The sequence below is a fragment of the Dipodomys ordii genome, unplaced genomic scaffold (assembly GCF_000151885.1).
Source record: "Dipodomys ordii isolate 6190 unplaced genomic scaffold, Dord_2.0 Scaffold167, whole genome shotgun sequence".
In the NCBI taxonomy this organism is placed as follows: Eukaryota; Metazoa; Chordata; class Mammalia; order Rodentia; family Heteromyidae; genus Dipodomys; species Dipodomys ordii.
The window spans coordinates 2,260,520-2,278,716 of NW_012267383.1; the positions used below are offsets into that span (position 1 = coordinate 2,260,520).

Consider the following 18,197-nt stretch of genomic DNA (forward strand, 5'->3'; position numbering starts at 1 on the left):
ACCCATTTTAATACATTTCATCTTTGGAGTTCTTTCTAAAGGTCTGTTCTGTAGATCCTCAAAAGAGAACAGAGGGCTGGATGTGGAGGCTAACTCCTGTCATCCCCCCTACTCAGGAGGTAGAGAGCCAAAGAATAACAATTTTAACCAAAAGTTAGATGGGAGTGGCAGGTCATATCTAATCCAGGCTTCATGGGTGGTATAAGGAGGAGAATCAAGTTCTAAGCCAGCCTGGGCAAAATTCCCAAGATCTTATTTGAACAACTAAAGCAAAAAGAGCTGAGGAGATGTTTCAAGGGGTAGGAAAAAAAAAGTGAGGCCTAAGTTCAAATCCCACCTGAAGGAAAGGAAAGGAAAGGAAAGGAAAGAAAAGGAAAGGAAAGGGGAAAGGGAAAGGAAAGGGGAAAGGGAAAGGAAAGGGGAAAGGGAAAGGAAAGGAAAGGAAAGGAAAGGAAAGGAAAGGAAAGGAAAGGAAAGGAAAAGGAAAGGAAAGGAAAGGAAAGGGGAAAGGGAAAGGGGAAAGGGGAAGGGAAAGGAAAAGGAAGAGAGGAAGAGAGGAAGGGAGGAAGAGAGGAAGGGAGGAAGGGAGGAAGGGAGGAAGGGAGGGAGGACATTTCAACTATCAGGTTGATTATTCAGTAACAATAAAATGTAAGCCTTAAATCTATAATAGAACAAGTTTCCTTGCAAAGTTTCCAAAGTCTTTTGGTTTTGGCCTGGGTAGAAAAACCACAAGAATAGCCTTGCATGCAAAATTCTGGCTCAGCCCAGGGAACTCAGAGGCACACAACAGCTATCCTCAACTACCAAAGCTTTCTCAGTGCTCCACTGAGGGTAAGTTTGGTGGGAGGGTATGAAAGGATAAGCCAAGTCATTAGTTCCAAACCAATCACTAGTATATAGTATGCTGAAGGGGCCAAACTTTATTGGCAATGATAAACATCTCTAGTTGTCCAGGAAAAGTCTGATCATATGATAAAAGTCGGAATTTATGAGAATCCTGATTCAACCAAATAACTAAAGCTATAAATTTATTTCATACCTTTGGATTAACAGCATGATGAATTCAAGTAAAGATACAGTCAGATCTCACGGAACTTCATTTTTACTTTTCCTGTCTTTGGACAAGAAAACATAGCAATCTAATCAAGGGAAAATATCAAAAGAAGGGAACACAGAGTTGTTTCTCCTGTGTTGGGAAAGGACTTTATATAATACAAGTAATTCGACACCCTGGGAAAAGCTGGTCTCCTGAATGTAATATGTTCTCCCTCAGAAAACAGCACAAACAATTCAAGTTCAAATAAAACACCATCAAGTGGATGCTTTTGAAAAATGGAATACAACAGTCATGTGATACTTTAAGCTGGCATGCAGCATATGTTATATTGTTAAAATTCAAAGCAACCCTTACCAGAAAGAATTTAAGGCATATTTAACATGTGCAGTAAAAGCAACACTTATCAAGAGAACAGTGGCTGGTTCACATGGAAAGTTAGTATCCAAAAGTCAGTCAAGATGATCTCATAGCAACTTTATAGAGCCATTTTGCACCATTTTTCACCAGAGATAGCAGAAATTTCATGTGCCTATTAAGGCAAAACTTCAGAGTTTCCTAACTTGGTATTCAAAAAATGCTCTAAGACTCAGAAGAAAATCTGCCCATCCCTTGCTAAATCATTGTAATTATAACTTATCAGGCATTTGCAAAAAAAGAAAAAACATTAAAGACTTTTTTTTTTTTTTTTTTGGCCAGGCGCTGATGGCTCACACATGTAATCCTAGCTGATATCTAGCATCATGGTTCAAAGCCAGCCTGGGCAAAGAAAATCCATGAGACTCTTTATCTCCAACTACCAGCAAAAACTTGGAAGTGGAGGTGTGGTTCAAGGTTATGCAGTAGAGCATCAAGCCTCGAGTGGAAAAATCCAGGGAGGGCAAAAGCCTCCAAGTTTAAGACCCAGTAGCAGCTCGCGCGCGCGCGCACGCGCACACACACACGCGCACACACACACACACACACACAAAATTTGTTTCATCAACATTACAACTAATTTGGGAAGTAAGACAAAATTCAATAATGTTTCAATACCCCTCCTGTCTGTTATGATCACAAAATTCTTGGTGTTTAAATAACAAAAACAATAGATGGTGAAACAGAATTCCAAACTGAATAAAGTGAGCCCGAACCAAGCAAATACTTAATAAATGTCATTATAGAATGGGATTTACAAATTTGTATATGAGTTTCAAATCACAAAGTGGGAGGGAGGCAGGACAGGGCAATATCAGAGATTAAACATGGGGCTTCATGTGTGCTAGGCAAGTAATCTACCATTTGAGCCACACCTCAAGCACCTTTTCACCTGGTTATTTTCAAGGTAAGGGCTCATTTTTAAGCCCAAGTGGGCTGATCTGCAATCTTCCTGCTTGTGTTTCCTGGAATAAGCAGAGATGGCAGGCATGCATCACTGCACCTAGCCATTAGTTAAAATGGAGTGCTGCCAACTCTTCCATCCTCTGCCTACCAAGTAGCTATGATGACAGGCTGGAGCCACTATGCCCATCTGTTTTGTTGTGATTTGCCTTAAATATCATATTAACAATTTTTAAAAAAATGAAAAACGTGATGTCCATCATTGCCTTGATGAAAGAAGATTCAGGATACTGTCAAAAAGGAAAATGTAAAGCAGATGATACATTTCCATCTTATTTGTAATGAACTGAGTTCTAAGTGAGCTAAAATAGGAAGGACATGTGGAATTTCTTTTCTTTCTTTCTTTTTTTTTTGGGGGGGGGAGGGGGAGGTCCTGAGGCTTGAACTCAGGGTCTGGCTGCTGTGCCTAAGCATGGCTAGACCTCTACCACTTGAGCCACAACCCTACTTTTGATTTTTTTGCTGAACTTTCCTGCCCAAACTAGCTTTGAAACATGATCCTCAGATCTCAGCCTCTGAGTAGCTAGATTACAGAAGTGAGCCACTCTGAACCCACTGAGCTTCACTCCCTGAGTGCTTTCCCCTCACTATTACAACATGTTAGCAGACATTATGACTTTGAATTCTAACATGCCATGTCAATGAGGTTTCTGGTGGACAATTCTTCCCCAAAGCTATTTAGGGCAAAGAGAAAAATCATGTTGAGAAGGAACTAGTATTTCAAATGTTCTTCCCTCACATATTTGTAGGCACTGTATTCATAGAATCTGTGTCTACAAAGGTATATGAGGAAAAAAAACAACAAAAGACATCTGTGCAAGAAGATAATTTCTCTTTAAAAGGACAACTTATTTCTTAAGTAACACAGGTGCATCTGTTTAAGCAGTTTTTTCCAGGTATGATGGCCTGTGGCAAGGCCTTTTTGACAATCCTGCACTTAAGCAATTCTTTAAAAGTGTAATCTATTGCCCTACATTAAGGAGAAAATAAAAGTTGTTTTTTTTTAACATAATTCTTTGGCGAGGGGGGGAGAGGGAGGGAGAAGAGAATGCCAATACTGGAGTTTGAATTCAAGGCCTTGTATTCTTGCTTGACTTTTTTTTGCTTAAAGCTGGAGCTCTACCACTTCTACCCATACCTCTACTCTCAGCTTTTCATTGGTTCACTGGAGACAACAGTTGCATGGGCTTTCCTGCTTAGGCTTGCTTCAAACTGGGATCCTCAACTCTCAATCTCTTGAGTGGCTGGGATTACAAAAGTCATGAGACACCAGTGCTTGGTGGTACTTTTTTTGTTGTTGTTTTTTTAGAAAAGCAAAACAATGTTGATTATGTGCTACAAAATTTGAGGATCATTAAAATTTGTGAGCATTAAAATGTGCTCAGTGTTCCTTAAAACATATATATGTATATGTTTATATATGACTCATGGTTGCCTAAAAACAAAACAAACACCAAAAAAAGAACTCCACTGTACCATGGGCACCAGTCTTTGGTCGATAGAACTATATGGCTATTAATAACTCATGAGGTTGAGGTGAGAGCAGATACAAGGAAACGACAATTTCAAGACAAAAGCTGAAGCAAATGAGTAAACGAAAATCCTTATGTTACTTAAGTGTGGTATGCCTGTGTGAAATTTTCAAGGGTTTAAATCAACTTTACTGTAGTTAACTATCAAGATAAAAGATTTTGTAAATCATAGAACAAAAGGAGAAAAGAAAGAAAATTAAACATTATGAGAAAAGTTGCCATATGTAGCATCTTAAAGTAATTTTAAGTCTGTTTTCTGTTTTATACTTAAGGCAATTTTATTTGTTATCTTCAAGTAATTAAACAAAGGAATTGCTGTGTACAGTCTCTATGCATCTATTTCTATCTAATACTATTTCTACAAATCCTAAAAAGAAATTTTAAGCTTGACTATTTGAATTCATGGTAATCTGTAAAAACAAAATCTCTAGATATGGAATAGCTAGGTAGGGAAGGGCTGGATCCTTCTGAGCTTGACATCTAGAGAGCAACTATTGGGTCTGGCATCCTCAGGTAGGCATCAGCTCAGCTCAGCTCCAGAGACAGTCGCCAGCAGGCAAAACTGGAAGAGCTCCTTCTTCAAGACCTGGACGGTGTAGCATCTATACTTGTGATAGATGGCAGCCATTTGGCAAACATAGCACAAGTCCTCCCTCCCCTTCTCCCCTTGGTCCAGCTTCAAAAGGAAGATTTGGGTGAAGTAATTACCTGTGAGGAAATTAGTCATTCTAGCCTTCAAAGGCCCAAGAATATTATAAAAGTTTTTTTTGCCAGATACTGGTAGTTCCGGTCTATAATCCTAGATATTCAGGCAGTAGAAAAGTTCATGAGACTCTGATCTCCAATTACCCACCAAAAAGCCGGAAGTGGAGGTGTGGCTCAAGTGGTACAGCGTCAGCCTTAAGTGAAAAAGCTAAGGGATAATGCCCAGGCCCTGAGTTCAAACTCCTAGTTTGAAAGAGAAAGGAAGAAGGTAGAAAAAAGGTAGAAGAGGGGAGGAGGAAAGGAGAAGGCGAAAAAGACCAGAGAAAAAAGACAAAGAAGTTCTCTAATAAAGATTTATAAAAAGCCTCAAAGATTGGGCTGGGAAGGTGGCTCATTGGTAGAGCGCTTGCTTTGCATGCTCGAGGCCCTGGGTTCGATTCCTCAGCACCACATAAGCAAAAAAAGAAAAAAGTCGGAAGTGGCGCTCTGGCTCTAGTGGTAGAGCGCTAGCCTTGAGCTGAAGAGCTGAGGGACAGCGCCCAGGCCCAGAGTTCAGGCCTCACGACTGGACCCAAAAAAAAAAAAAAAAAAAAAGCCTCAAAAAGCTCCTGCTGAAGGGGCTGACTACCACTGGAACAGAATGTAGAGTAATGAATGGGTAAAGACATGATAAAAGTTAATGCAACAACTGGGTCAAAACCACCTGGTTGTAAGAGCTATATAAACCTACGGAAAAGTCAGAAGCTCAAGTCCATACCCAAGACTGACCAACTAGAGCAAAATGAGAGGCTGTGTGGTATGGATACACTGACCTCGCCAGATTAGCCCAGTCCAATCACTAATCAAGCATAAAAATACAATAAAACAAATCCAAGATTGATGGGTATGAGCACCTGCTATCACAGTATAAAACCAACGATGTTCAGCTTCCCACACAAAAGTGAAAGAAATGGAAAGAAAATAAGGAGAAAAGGAAAGAAATACAAAAGTATGTCCTACGCCCAGGGCAAATAAGAGGCATGGAAAGAGTCTTTTTAAAGATCTCCATGTTTGTCTTAGCAAACAGAGCAGTCAAAGTTCTGGTTTTATTTAAGAAAATAAAGAAATAAAAAAAATTCTAGGAATTTAAGAAAACCAAGCTTGAACTAATGAACTAAAAGAAACCAATTAACTAAAAGAAAAAAAATGTAACATCTCATAAAATAACACAGTATTGATAAAGACACAAATTATACAAATGAACCAAAGAGAACTTTTGGACCAAAGTAATATATAATAAAAGTAATAAATTCAACAGAGGTTCTAAACACCAAGTTTGAGTAAAAGAAGAAAGAATCTGTAAATGTGAATAAATATTCATGAATGCTGCCCATTCTAAAGGACAGATGGAAGAAAAACAATGAATAGAGACTTGGTCACTCACTCCTGTAATCCTGGCAACTCAAGAAGCTGAGATCTGAAGATCATGGTTCAAAGCCAGAGCAGACAGCTATCTCCAAACTACTTACCAAAAAGCAGGAAGTAAAGCTGTAGCTCAAATAATACGGCCTTGAGCAAAAAAGCTAAGGAATAAAACTCAAGCACTGAGCTTAAGTCCTACTACCAACACACTCACACATACACACACACACACACACACACACACACACACACACACACGAAAGACAAAAGAAAAGAGAGAGAGAGGCAGAGAGAGAGAAAAAAGAAAGAGAAAGAGATGGAGAGAGGAGAGAAGAGAGGAGAGAAGAAGAGGGCAGGGGAGGGGGGGAGAGGTAAGGGGAGAATTGATAGGAGCTAAAGAATAATGTGTGACCACATTAAGCAAACCAACATAAACACAAAAGAAGAAAAACAAGGAAAGAGAGGGGAACTAGGAGAAAACCTATGAATACATGGCTAGAAAAAAATCAGTTATCTATGTAAAGAGAACAATGATTTCCAAAGAGAATCAAAAACTAAATACACAAATACATCACAGTCAATATGTTAAATGCAAAACAAGAAAACATCTGAAAACAGGAGTAAAATTTTTATATAAGGCAAACCTGAAGCTTTTGTGTTTTTTTTTTTTGATGAGCTTACTTATGTCTCATGAGAAAAGTTACAAAAAGAAATACAAGAAATGCCAAGTATTAAAAATGTTTGGGCTGGGAAGGTGGTTCAGTTGTAGAGTGCTTGCCTTGCATTCATGAGGCCCTGGGTTTGACTCCTTGGCACCACATAAGCAGAAAAGGCTGGAAGTGGCACTGTGGCTCAAGTGGCAGAGCACTAGTCTTGAGCTGAAGAGCTGAGGGACAGTGCCCAGGCCAAGAGTTCAGGACCCATGACCAAAAGAAAACAAACAAACAAAAAAAAAACCAGAAAGACAACTGTTCACAAAGAAACAGAAGCCAATATCACAGGAAGCTGAAACATATTTTGAATGGGGAGGGAATTAATCTTTGCAAGTAAATAACAGATTTATATCCAGAATTGAGAGAAGGAAAAAAAAAACCAGAGTACAAATAATCCAATACATGGGCAAGCTGTATTAAGTGAATAAATAGTTCTCACAAGAAGAAATACAAAGGGCTAGAAGATACATGAGGAAATATTCCATCATCCTCAGCCATAAAGGAAATACAAATCAAAACTACATTAAAATTCAACTCACCCCAGTCAGAATGACAGTCATCAAGAAAACAAACAACACATGCTGGTAAGGATGCAGGAAACAGGATCCTCACCCAGTTGACGGACTGTAAACTAATGTAACCACTATGGAAGTCAGTATGGAGGCACCTCAAAGACTAAAAACAGGTCTTCCTGATGACCTGTTTTCATTATAGGGCCTATATCCAAGGAGAGTAAATCAAGATACCAGAAAGACACCTGCATATCTTTGTTTACTGCAGTACTCTTCATAATAGGCAAATGATGGAATCATCCCAGGTGCCCAACAACAGATGAACAGATGAAGTGATGTGTGTTATATACATACATGAACATACATACAATATGGAATATTGCACAGGGATTAGAAAGAATGTAATTGTGTCATCTTCAGGGAAATGGATGTAATTAGAGAATATCATATTGAACAAGGCAAGCCAAGCTCAAATATTTTCACTCATATGTGGAAACTAAATCTAAAAGTCATACATACTTGTGAACATATATATGTATATATGCATATACATAATTATTTATATGTATAAACACAGAAAAAAATAAAACTGGGTGAGCAATTTTGTAATATATTATAACTCTATATGAAAACAGCACAATGAACTTCAAGAAAAACTGAATCGGGCTGGGAATGTGGCTTAGTGGTAGAGTGCTTGCCTAGCATACATGAAATCCTAGGTTTGATTCCTTAGTACCACATAGAGAGAAAAAGCTGGAAGTGGCACTGTGGCTCAAGTGGTAGAGTGCTTGCCTAGCATACATGAAACCCTAGGTTTGATTCCTTAGTACCACATAGAGAGAAAAAGCTGGAAGTGGCACTGTGGCTCAAGTGGTAGAGTGCTAACCTTGAGCAAGGTAAGTTCAGAGACAGTGCCCAGGCCCTGAGTTCAAGCCCCAGGACTGGCAACAAACAAACAAAAAAGCTGTGAATCCAAGGGGTTGGGGCTTTGAATCCTGGAGGGAGATGATTACTAGCAGAGGTGGGAACTGGGCTAGGGAGGGGAATGAAGGAGGTTGAGTACCATTAAAACAGATGACTTGCAACTATAAAACCTGATACCGTTGTTTGAGGGAAAGGGAAAGAGGGCCAGGAGACTGTTAAGAGATAGGAGCTGACTAGAACACATTGTAAACACTTGTGGAAATGTTACAATGAATTCCCCACGTCTGTGTGACTGATGTAAAGAAACTGAAAAAAGCAGATTTCATGATCTTCTTAGCATCTCAGTAGTCTGATATGGTCAACAAAATGACATTTCTGAGATTGATTTGGAACGTCGGGAGAAGGGAATGATAGAAGGCAGTGAATCTGTACACTGTATGTATACAGACAAGTCACAATTAAGTCCCTTCATACAACTATAAGTATGGGGAGAAAAGAGCTTTCATGTCCCAAGACATATCTAACTATTTCAATGTTCTAGGGCATTTCTGTATGCATTTTTTATTTAAATTCATTCTAGATCTATTTTTTCTACTTCTTTACTTTTATTAAAATGATTATAGAAGCTTTTGATAGTATATTATCCACTATTTTCCATCAAATCAAGTGAAGCCATTCAATCTATGATAAACATGTTTCCATATGAAAATTAGGATTTTTTTTACCTTTAGTTGTAATAATCAACCATGAAATATATTTATGCTGTGAAATACTAAAGAAGAGTTATTAAAATAATTCTGACATGAAAACATCTCCAAGTCATATGGAATAAATATACCATGAAGGAAAAAAGGTAGCAATTGAGTAGAAGTTTTTTGTATGTGAAAGCAAAACTAAATAACATGAGGCTGGGCACAGGCAGCTCATACCTGTAATTCTAGCTACTCAAAAAGCTGAGATCTAATGGCTGTGATTAAGAGGCCAGTCTGGGTAGGAAAGTCCATGAGACTCTATCTCCAATTAAAAGCTGTGGCTCAAGTGGTAGAATGCTAGTCAGGAGCAAAAGAAGCTCAAGGACAGTGCTTAGCCCCTGAATTCAAGTCCAGGACTGGCTGCACACATACACACACACCAAAAAAACCCTAAAACTAAAAGCACGGTAAGAGCATATGTGTATGTAAATATGATGGACATATGCACACCCACTGCTAATGATAATCTCCAGGAAGAATTGCTTGATTTTGACTTTAACAAGAATTATACTCCTATGACATGAAAAAAAAATGATCTAACATGAAATTTAAGGTTAAAAAAAGTATTCAATACTAATCTCTCAATTTGTTTTAAAATTAAGTTTATGTGGTAGAGAGATAAAATAGTGTTATATATAATATGTTATATATTTATGTATACATACTATATATAACACGTGTATATATATATCCTATTTCTTCTATATATATTTTTTTTCCTCCAAGTCTCTTAATCAAATGTATCTAAAGCCTAACTTGTTTTAACAAAAGAAAAGAAGGTACAATATTTTGTTTCAGATTTATACCAGGACTTAACTTTCTTTCCTGTAACACAGAAGCAGAATCAAATCAGAGAGACAAAAAAAGACAAGATAGGAACTAATTATTTATATGAACTATATAGCAATTAATTAATTAACAATTAATAAATAGCATATTATGTTCAAATTCTTTTACCTGGTGATCTTGTATTCTCTGACATTTTGTGTACTGCAAATGTACAGTAATATCTAGCATTACCTTGTAATCCACAGATATGCATTCAATTTACATTTGTAGACTAGATAAAACCTAAATCAGTTTTTATGGTTTTCTTTCTGAAGTGTGTCCTGACAGCTGATATATAAACTTCTGGTTAGTGAATGGAGCCAGGGCCCTTGCCAGTTGATGGACTGAGAATTTCATGGTGTTATTATGAGGAGGAGGGGGGCCTACGGAGGAAGTAGGTCATTGCTAGAGTACCCCAAGTGCACCTTGTCCTGATTCTGTCTTTCCTTTCTGCCATGAGGTTCAGCCTCATCTCAGGCCCAAAGTCATGTGGGCCTACATGAGTATGAACTAGAATTGTGAGGCCAAGTATACCTTTGGTCCAGCTGCCTGTGGCCATGATACAGAGCTAAAATATGCTTCTGAGATGTGTATATGCTGCCACATGCCTGTGTATTTCACTGAAGGCCTTACTAAAGGTTTCCATAAAGAATAAGTAAAAGTCTCTACCTTATATTCATCCACAATAATGCTAAGGGCTTCATGACCAGCTTTCCTCATGTCTTCCAATTCTTGTTTATGTTTTTCCTGAAAGAAAAAAGAAACTGAATCCAGGAGTTGTTTTTCTGTTTTGTTGGCAAAATAATAAAATCCATTGGCTGTGATTTCCAGGGACAAAGACAAAGAAAAAAAGGATGTTCAAAAGGAAGTTATGTTTAAAAGCTTTGGAAGGCACCGAGTTAATGGGAGTGTAAAAGAAAATAAAACCAGAAAAGAAGGCCTTACATAGAAATGTAAGGACACCCCAGCATCTAGCAAGTCTTGACAAGGATCAGCAACAAGGCTGGCAAGGCCTTTATTTTCATTATTTTATTATTTCAGCAGGTGTTTCTAACATCTCCAATTTAAAAACCACTAGATTAAGATGACTAGCCAGCCCCAAACTCTACCTGCCTAGAAATGGAACAGATGAACTTACTTCGGAGCATGTGCACTTCCTACAGAGCATGTCTAGATTTCACTAGAAAGTTTTACAACATAACCACGGACAAACAGGAAGGAAGGAAACAGAGACGAGATAAAAGGAATAAATCCATGTATGAGCAAACACACACACACACACACACACTTAATACATGTAAGGGTTTATAATATGGCCCAAAAGAACAGAAAGGAATAAGAGGACATAGACAGATTTAAACAGAGATGGATTTGGATAAAGTGGCAAGCTAGGCTTAAGTAATGAGCCCCTCAAAACCCACACACAACTCCCATCATTCAGACCCTCTTCTCTTGTTTTTTACCATTTGATTAACTGACAATGGTGCCCAGGAAAACAACTGAAGCCACATGTTTCAAATGGCTTTTATCAGCATGAACCCCTGAATGAGTGTACCCTGATCAAACCTTAGCTACAGTCTCACCATGCAGTGTACAATTTGTTCTTTCATCAAAGAACAAATCATCTATCTCCCTGATAAAGGAGGTTCTACTCTCTCATCAACATCCAATTCCTCTCTGGGTGTGTCTTTTTACCTGTTTTGTTAAAACCAAGTAGCTGTTTCCCAGTGACCAACCTAACGATAAAGGATCACTATGGGTATGTGCAGGAAAGATCACTTTTGTTAAGATGATTCTCAGTCTATGATTCAGAGCAGCAAGCAATTTGTTAAAAAGTTATTTTCCATTGTTTAAGAGGTGCTGTAGTGAAAACTAGAGTACAGAGCGAGGTGCCAGTGGCTTGTACCTGTAATCTTAGATACTCAGGAGGCTGAGATACGAGGATCATACTTCAAAGCCAATATAGGCAGTTAAGTCTGTGAGACTCTTAGGTCCAATGAACAACAACAAAACAAACAAAGAACAAAAAAAAAAAAAAAACAGAACTGAGGCTATGGTTTAAGTCGGAAAGGCTACCTTGAGTTAAAAAAAAAAAAAAAAAGTTCAGAGACAGTGCCCAGGCCCTGAGTTCAAGTTCCAGAAGTCTCAGTCTTCCCCAACTCTCCCCCTCCCCTTTCCCTTCCCCCCCCCCCCCCCCCCCCAGAAGACACAGGTGTTTGCAATTACCTTGCAAATAGGCATCACATTATTTTACCACAAACAGACAAATGAGGACTTTACCAAGACTGCTGCCTTTCAAAGTAATAGATTTAATAAGAGTAATTAGGCAAGAAAAAGAAATAAAAATCATAATAATTAGAAATGTTGAAGTAAACTGTACCTTTAAAGAGGATGTGATCCCATGCATAGAAGACCTAAAGACTGCACCACAAAACAACTAAACTAAGAAATTCACTAAAAACTCAGGAAACAAAATTAACATATCAAAAATGAAATCATTGTGCTTTATAAATTAACAATAAACTATCCAGAAAAAGAGAGAAACAGAGTACAAGTGACTTTGAAAACAATAAAATTATGGACATAAAAATTTTATACAGTTAAATGTGAGAAACACTGCTAAAAAATTAAATAAGTTATAAATAAACCAAAAGACATTGTCTAGTCATGCAATGGAAGAAATGATACAAAGTCCATATTATCCAATACAATTTACAAATTCAATGCAATTTCTATCAAAATTGCAATCGTATTTTTCATGTATTTGGTAATCAGTTAACTTCTTTTTCTGTTTGTGCGCCAGTCCTGGAGCTTGAACTCAGGGCCTGGCTTTGTGGTGGTTAACTGAAGGTCAGATTCTCATGGACTTTTTCCTACCTGGGCTAGCTTTGAAACACAATCCTCAGCTCTCAATTTCCTGAGAAGCTAGGATTACATGCATGAGCCACCTTTGCCCTTCTAGTAATCATAAACTTCTAATAGGCCAAATAGTAAAATTAAACTTGAGGACTAAAAGAGAAAGCTACAAACCTCACATTCTATAATGTCAAACAACTTTACAAAGCCACAGTAACCAAGACAGTGTGGCAATGGTATAAAAACAGACACAGGGAACTACAGAGCCCAGAATGAAACACATGTGATACTGTGGACTAATGCTTGACACAACAATGAAAAGCATATGTTAGGCAAAGGATAATCTCTTCAGTTAATGGTTCCAGAAAAACTAGATATTCTCTTATAGAAGAATGAAACAATCCTCATTTTACAACAATCACAGAATTTAATGCAGTAGATAGAGACTTAAATGAACACACTGATACCATAGAGCTACTAGAAGCAAACAATGGTTTTTTTTGGTGATTTTTTTGGATATGACACTAAAAGTGTAGGTACAAGAACTGGAGTAGAGCTCAACAGTAGAACACATGGTCAGCATGCATAAGGCCTTCGTTTCAATTCAAAAGGAGAGGGAGGAGAGATATTCAGAAGAAGAAGAAACAGGGAGAACTTGGGAGAGAGGAAGGAACAGGAAGGGAGGGAGAAGGAAAGGAAGAGGAAAAGAGGGAGGGAGGAAAGGAGGAAGAAAGGAAAATGGAGAGAAGAAAGGAGGAAGGGAAGAATGAATGAAGGGAGGGAGGAAAAATAGACAAATGAAACTACATCAAAAATAAAAAGATTCTTCTCATTGAAGAAAAATGAAAAATCAAACTATGAAGCAAAGGAAGACTTGCAAATTCCACAAATAATAAGGAGTTAATGGACAAAGAAAAAAAATCCGACAACTCAATAGCAAGGAAAAAGAACTCACACAAATAATTCAACTGCAATTGGCCACTTCTGCAATGAAGATACACACTAATTTGTGTAAGGACAAGTTTTGTAAGGACATTCAACATCACTAAATATCAAGGAAAACCAAACCAAAACCACAATGAGTTATTACCTCTCACTTATTAGAATGGTTAGCATTTTTTAAATGAGATAGTGTTGAAACAGTGTTGGCAAAGATATAGAAAAAAGAAACCATTTTTGTACTGTTTGGTGGGAATGTATACTAGTAGTTATAAGCAAATCATACAAAATTCCTCAAAAGAAATTAAAAACAGACCTTTCATACAATGCAGTCATCTCATCTCTTGGTATACAACCAAAGGAAATGGAATCTATCAAAACAGAAACCTGTCCTCTCATGTTTATTGAAGCATAATTCACAGTAAAAATACCCAGGCACTGGTGGCTTACGCCTGTATCCTAGCTATTCAGGTGTCTGAGATCTGAGGATCATGGTTCAAAGCCAGCCCAGGCAAAAAAAAAAGCCCATGAGACTACAGGTAACCACCAAAAGCTGGAAGTGGAGATGTGGCTCAAAGTGGCAGAATGCTAGCCTTGAGCAAAAAAAAACTTAAGAGACAGTGCCCAGGCCCTGAATTCAAGCTCCAAGACTGGCATGCACACACGCACGCACGCGCACGCGCGCACACACACACACATGCGTGCGCGCACGCACACGCAAACACACACAGACCGAGGAACATTATTCCGTCATAAAAACGATAATCCTGCCATGCAAGTTCAACAACGTGGATGAGACTTACAGACATTATGTTATGCAGAATGAACCAAGTCAGAAAAAGATAAATATTGTATGATCTCCCTATTATGTAAAATCTAAAATAATTAAGCTCACAGAAACAGAGTAGCATAGTGGCTGCCTGGAATTGGGGGTGGTGATGAGGGAAGTGGGAAGACACTGGTCAAAGGATATAAACATTCAGCGAATGGGTAAGTCCTGGATATCTAATTGTCAGCACAAGTTATTAACAAGTTAATAATATGCTGTATATGTGAAATTTGCTTACAGAGTAGATCTTTAATGGTCTTACCACACACACACACACACACAAATACATGATTTGGACCTGGATACCAGTGGCTCACACCTATAATCATAGCTACTCAGTAGGCTGAGATCTGAGGATCTTGGTTCAACACCAGCCTGAGCAGAAAAGTCCATGAGACTCTTACCTTGAATTAAACACCAAAAAACAAGAAGCAGAGCTGGGGCTCACGTGATAAAGTGTTAGCCTTTATTAAAGAGCTCAAGGACAGCTCCTAGGCCCTGAGTTCAAGCCCCAAAACTGGCATGTACACACAAACCAGACAAAAGTGACTTGGAAGATGTGTTATAGATTCTGGTAATCATTTCATCATATCCATATAGATCAAAGTATTCTCTGGACATCTTAAATATAGACAATTTATAGGCTAATTATATCTCAAGCTAGGATGATGGAAGAGAATTTTACCTTTTCTCTGAACTATCATTTTTACTTCTTTATTAATGTGTGTACATACATACATACATGCATGCGTGTACATGCATAAGGCAGTCCTGGAGCTTGAACTCATGGCCTGGGCACTATCCCTGAACTATATTGCCCAAGCCTAGTGCTCTACTACTTGAACTACAGCTCCACTTCCAGCTTTTTGGTGGTTAATTGGAAACAAGAGTCTCAAAGACTTGCCTGCTTGGGCTGGCTTCAAACTGTGATCCTCAGATCTCAGCCTCCTGAGTAGCTAGGATTACAGGCATGAGCCACAGGCCCCTGGGACTTCTGGAACACTTGGTACATTACCTTATTTTTCAAATGTTTTTGTCTACAGAGTTGCACACCAGGTTTTTCAGTTTACTTTTAGGAGCCACATCCCTTACTAGAAAACAAGATGAACCCAGAGGCACTCCACACAAGGGCTCCTTCTCCTGTAATTATTATAAGGTGAGACAACTTCATTAACTCTGACCAGTGCTGCAAGGCCTGCTTTATCTAAACCCTCCCTTTGCCATACTCTTCAGTGTCTTGTGCTACACTTCCTACCAATTCTCTTCATGCTGTGGCTGTACACTTTGGGATGGCTACTTTTTTTCTGGGTATTTCTAAAGAGAACGAGACCCCCATCCTTTAACTACTTCTTCTGTTGTCCTCAGATCAATCTTCCAAGTCCTCCATGCCGACTACGAACAACTGTGCTTTAGATAATAATGCCTTGGTCCTCTTAGGACTATAATTAAAAGCCTCTACATTCCCCATCAGACTCCAGCACAGATGTGAAAAATAATCCATGACTTATTGCTCTCAGCTCTACCAATCTGTGCACTGCAATACATACGAACCATCATGTGTTTTCATCACAGAGGGTGTTTTGGGTTTTCCTTCTAGCTATCTTGGCTACTGTAAATCTACATAAGAACATGTCAAGATTAAAAAATTCTGCTTGCCTCCCCACTGCTTCTTTTTTTGAAATGGTTTATTTACTTAAAACTCTTTGTCTTTCTTCAATCCTTAAGAGTCTAACTTGATTATCTTCCTGCAGTATCCCTATCCATCTCTTCTACTGGCTCCTCTTTGCCCCAACTTCTAAATGCAGACTCAGATCTTTATTTTAACTTTTTTGTGTATGTGCCAGTCCTCAGGCCAAGGAGCTCTCCCTTAGCTTTTTTGTGCTGGTATTATACAACTTTATCCATAATTCAACTTCCAACTTTTTTGCTGCTTGATTGGAGGTAAGTTTCACACAGACTTCCACGGCTGCGGTTGCTTCCAACCGCAATCCTCTTAACTCAGACTCCTGAGTAGCTAAGATTACAAATGTGAGCCACTAGTGCTCAGTTATTCAAACTTTTGCAAACTCTAATCATAGCCTTAAATACTATGTATGTACAACTCAATATATATTCAAATTCTGACATGGATGGTTGTCAGATTTATCTCATTACTATTAATGTATTTGCATCGATATCTAACAGCCATCTCAAAGTTAACAAACAGTGCTAAACTCCTGGTTTTCCTCCAGTTGCTCAGTCAAAAACTACTTAAGTCCTTTTTACTATTACCACTTTTTTTCCTCCTCACAATCCAAATGTAGCTCCTTACACTTACCCGTTCAAGACACAATCTCTAAGACAACAGGAATTATTCACTGTTGTGCCCTCAGCATCAGAACAATACCTACCATGAGTGGTCCATAAACACCAACCGGAACAGTGGTGAAATATAATGGTTACCCCAGTTCCCAACCTCTGGGAAGGGAGAAAAGGGTAGGAAAGAGAAGCTGGGTTTGATCAAAGCATACTGTATACATGTATCAAAGATGATACCAAACTCCATGGGTATGCCAATAAAATGTTAATATGTTAACTACAATTAATACATGTTAATAGTTTTCCCTCAGAGCCCTTATGATCAACTGACTCCCCACAGCACAGGGAGAGGTGTACGGGGACAGTGAGGATAGTGCTCATACACCATACTTTTTGGAAAGAAGGAAAACAGAGATAATAAAGATTTCCAAGTATGAGGAGTTTGCTCAGAGCAGGTGATGTGTCACCTATAATATGTGAACAGATACATCTCAAGTGGTGCCAGTTGAAGAAAATGAGGCCTATATAAAGACAGAAATGAGAATGGCAAGGATTGGAAGGTCAAATGGAGTTGAGAACTGGGAAGATTTCACCCATCAAAGAAATAAAGAAGAGATTTAATATCAACATAATCATATATAAACATTAGGTACAACATATTATGTCAGCTCAAGGTTGAGCCACAGCTCCACTTCTGGCTTTCTGTTGGTTAATTGGAGTTAAGAGTCTCACAGTCTTTTCTGACCAGGCTGGCTTCAAACTGTGATCCTCAGATGTCAGCCTCCCAAGTAGCTAGGACACAGACATGAGCCACCAGTACCCAAAAAGAGTACGTTATTTTTATGTGCCAATACTGGGGTTTAAATTCAAGGTGTAGGCAACTCAAGGTTGGTGTTCTAGCACTTGAGCTAGAGATCTACTTCCAGCTTTTTGCTTCTGCCAGGGTTGGCTTTGGGCCACACTCCTAAGATCTCAGATTCTTGAGTAGCTAGGATTACAACTAGGAGCTACCAGCACCTGGCAGAAAATGATCTTGAATCCTGGTTCCCAAAGATGTTTGTTGAATGAATAAATAAATGACATCACAATTCATATTATTTTTCTGATACAAGTATGAAAGTTAACAAATACTTTTAGTCATGTGTCTATCTGTTCAAAAATTTCAATTAAACTATTTCTAAACTCACAGCTTTCTCAATGCTTTTCTATGATATAGTAGGGTGCAATTAGATCAATCAACCCTCCAGGGCTTACTTTTAAGTTACTAATACATTGTAACATACCAAGCTACCATATTACTAAAAGAAAAACACAAAATTAACCAAATAAAACTATGGATGGCTTGACATTTTTATTCAAGAATACAGAGCTTCGGGGCTGGGAAGGTGGCTCAGTGGTAGAGCACTTGCCTTGCATGCCTGAGGCCCTGGGTTCAATTCCTCAGCACCACACAAGCAAAAAGAAAAAAGCC

The 18,197-nt window shown here is 38.4% G+C and overlaps 1 protein-coding gene across 6 annotated transcripts in view; it reads right to left on the reverse strand.

The window, feature by feature from the left end:
• Window positions 1-18,197, reverse strand: part of Ccdc91 (coiled-coil domain containing 91) — a 179,445-nt gene that overhangs the window by 94,676 nt on the left and 66,572 nt on the right. For all 6 annotated transcript variants that reach the window (XM_013033434.1, XM_013033429.1, XM_013033428.1 and 3 more), the window contains one exon: window positions 10,474-10,551. In XM_013033434.1, coding sequence (XP_012888888.1) covers window positions 10,474-10,551 — 78 coding nt within the window. The remainder of the gene's footprint in view (window positions 1-10,473; window positions 10,552-18,197) is intronic.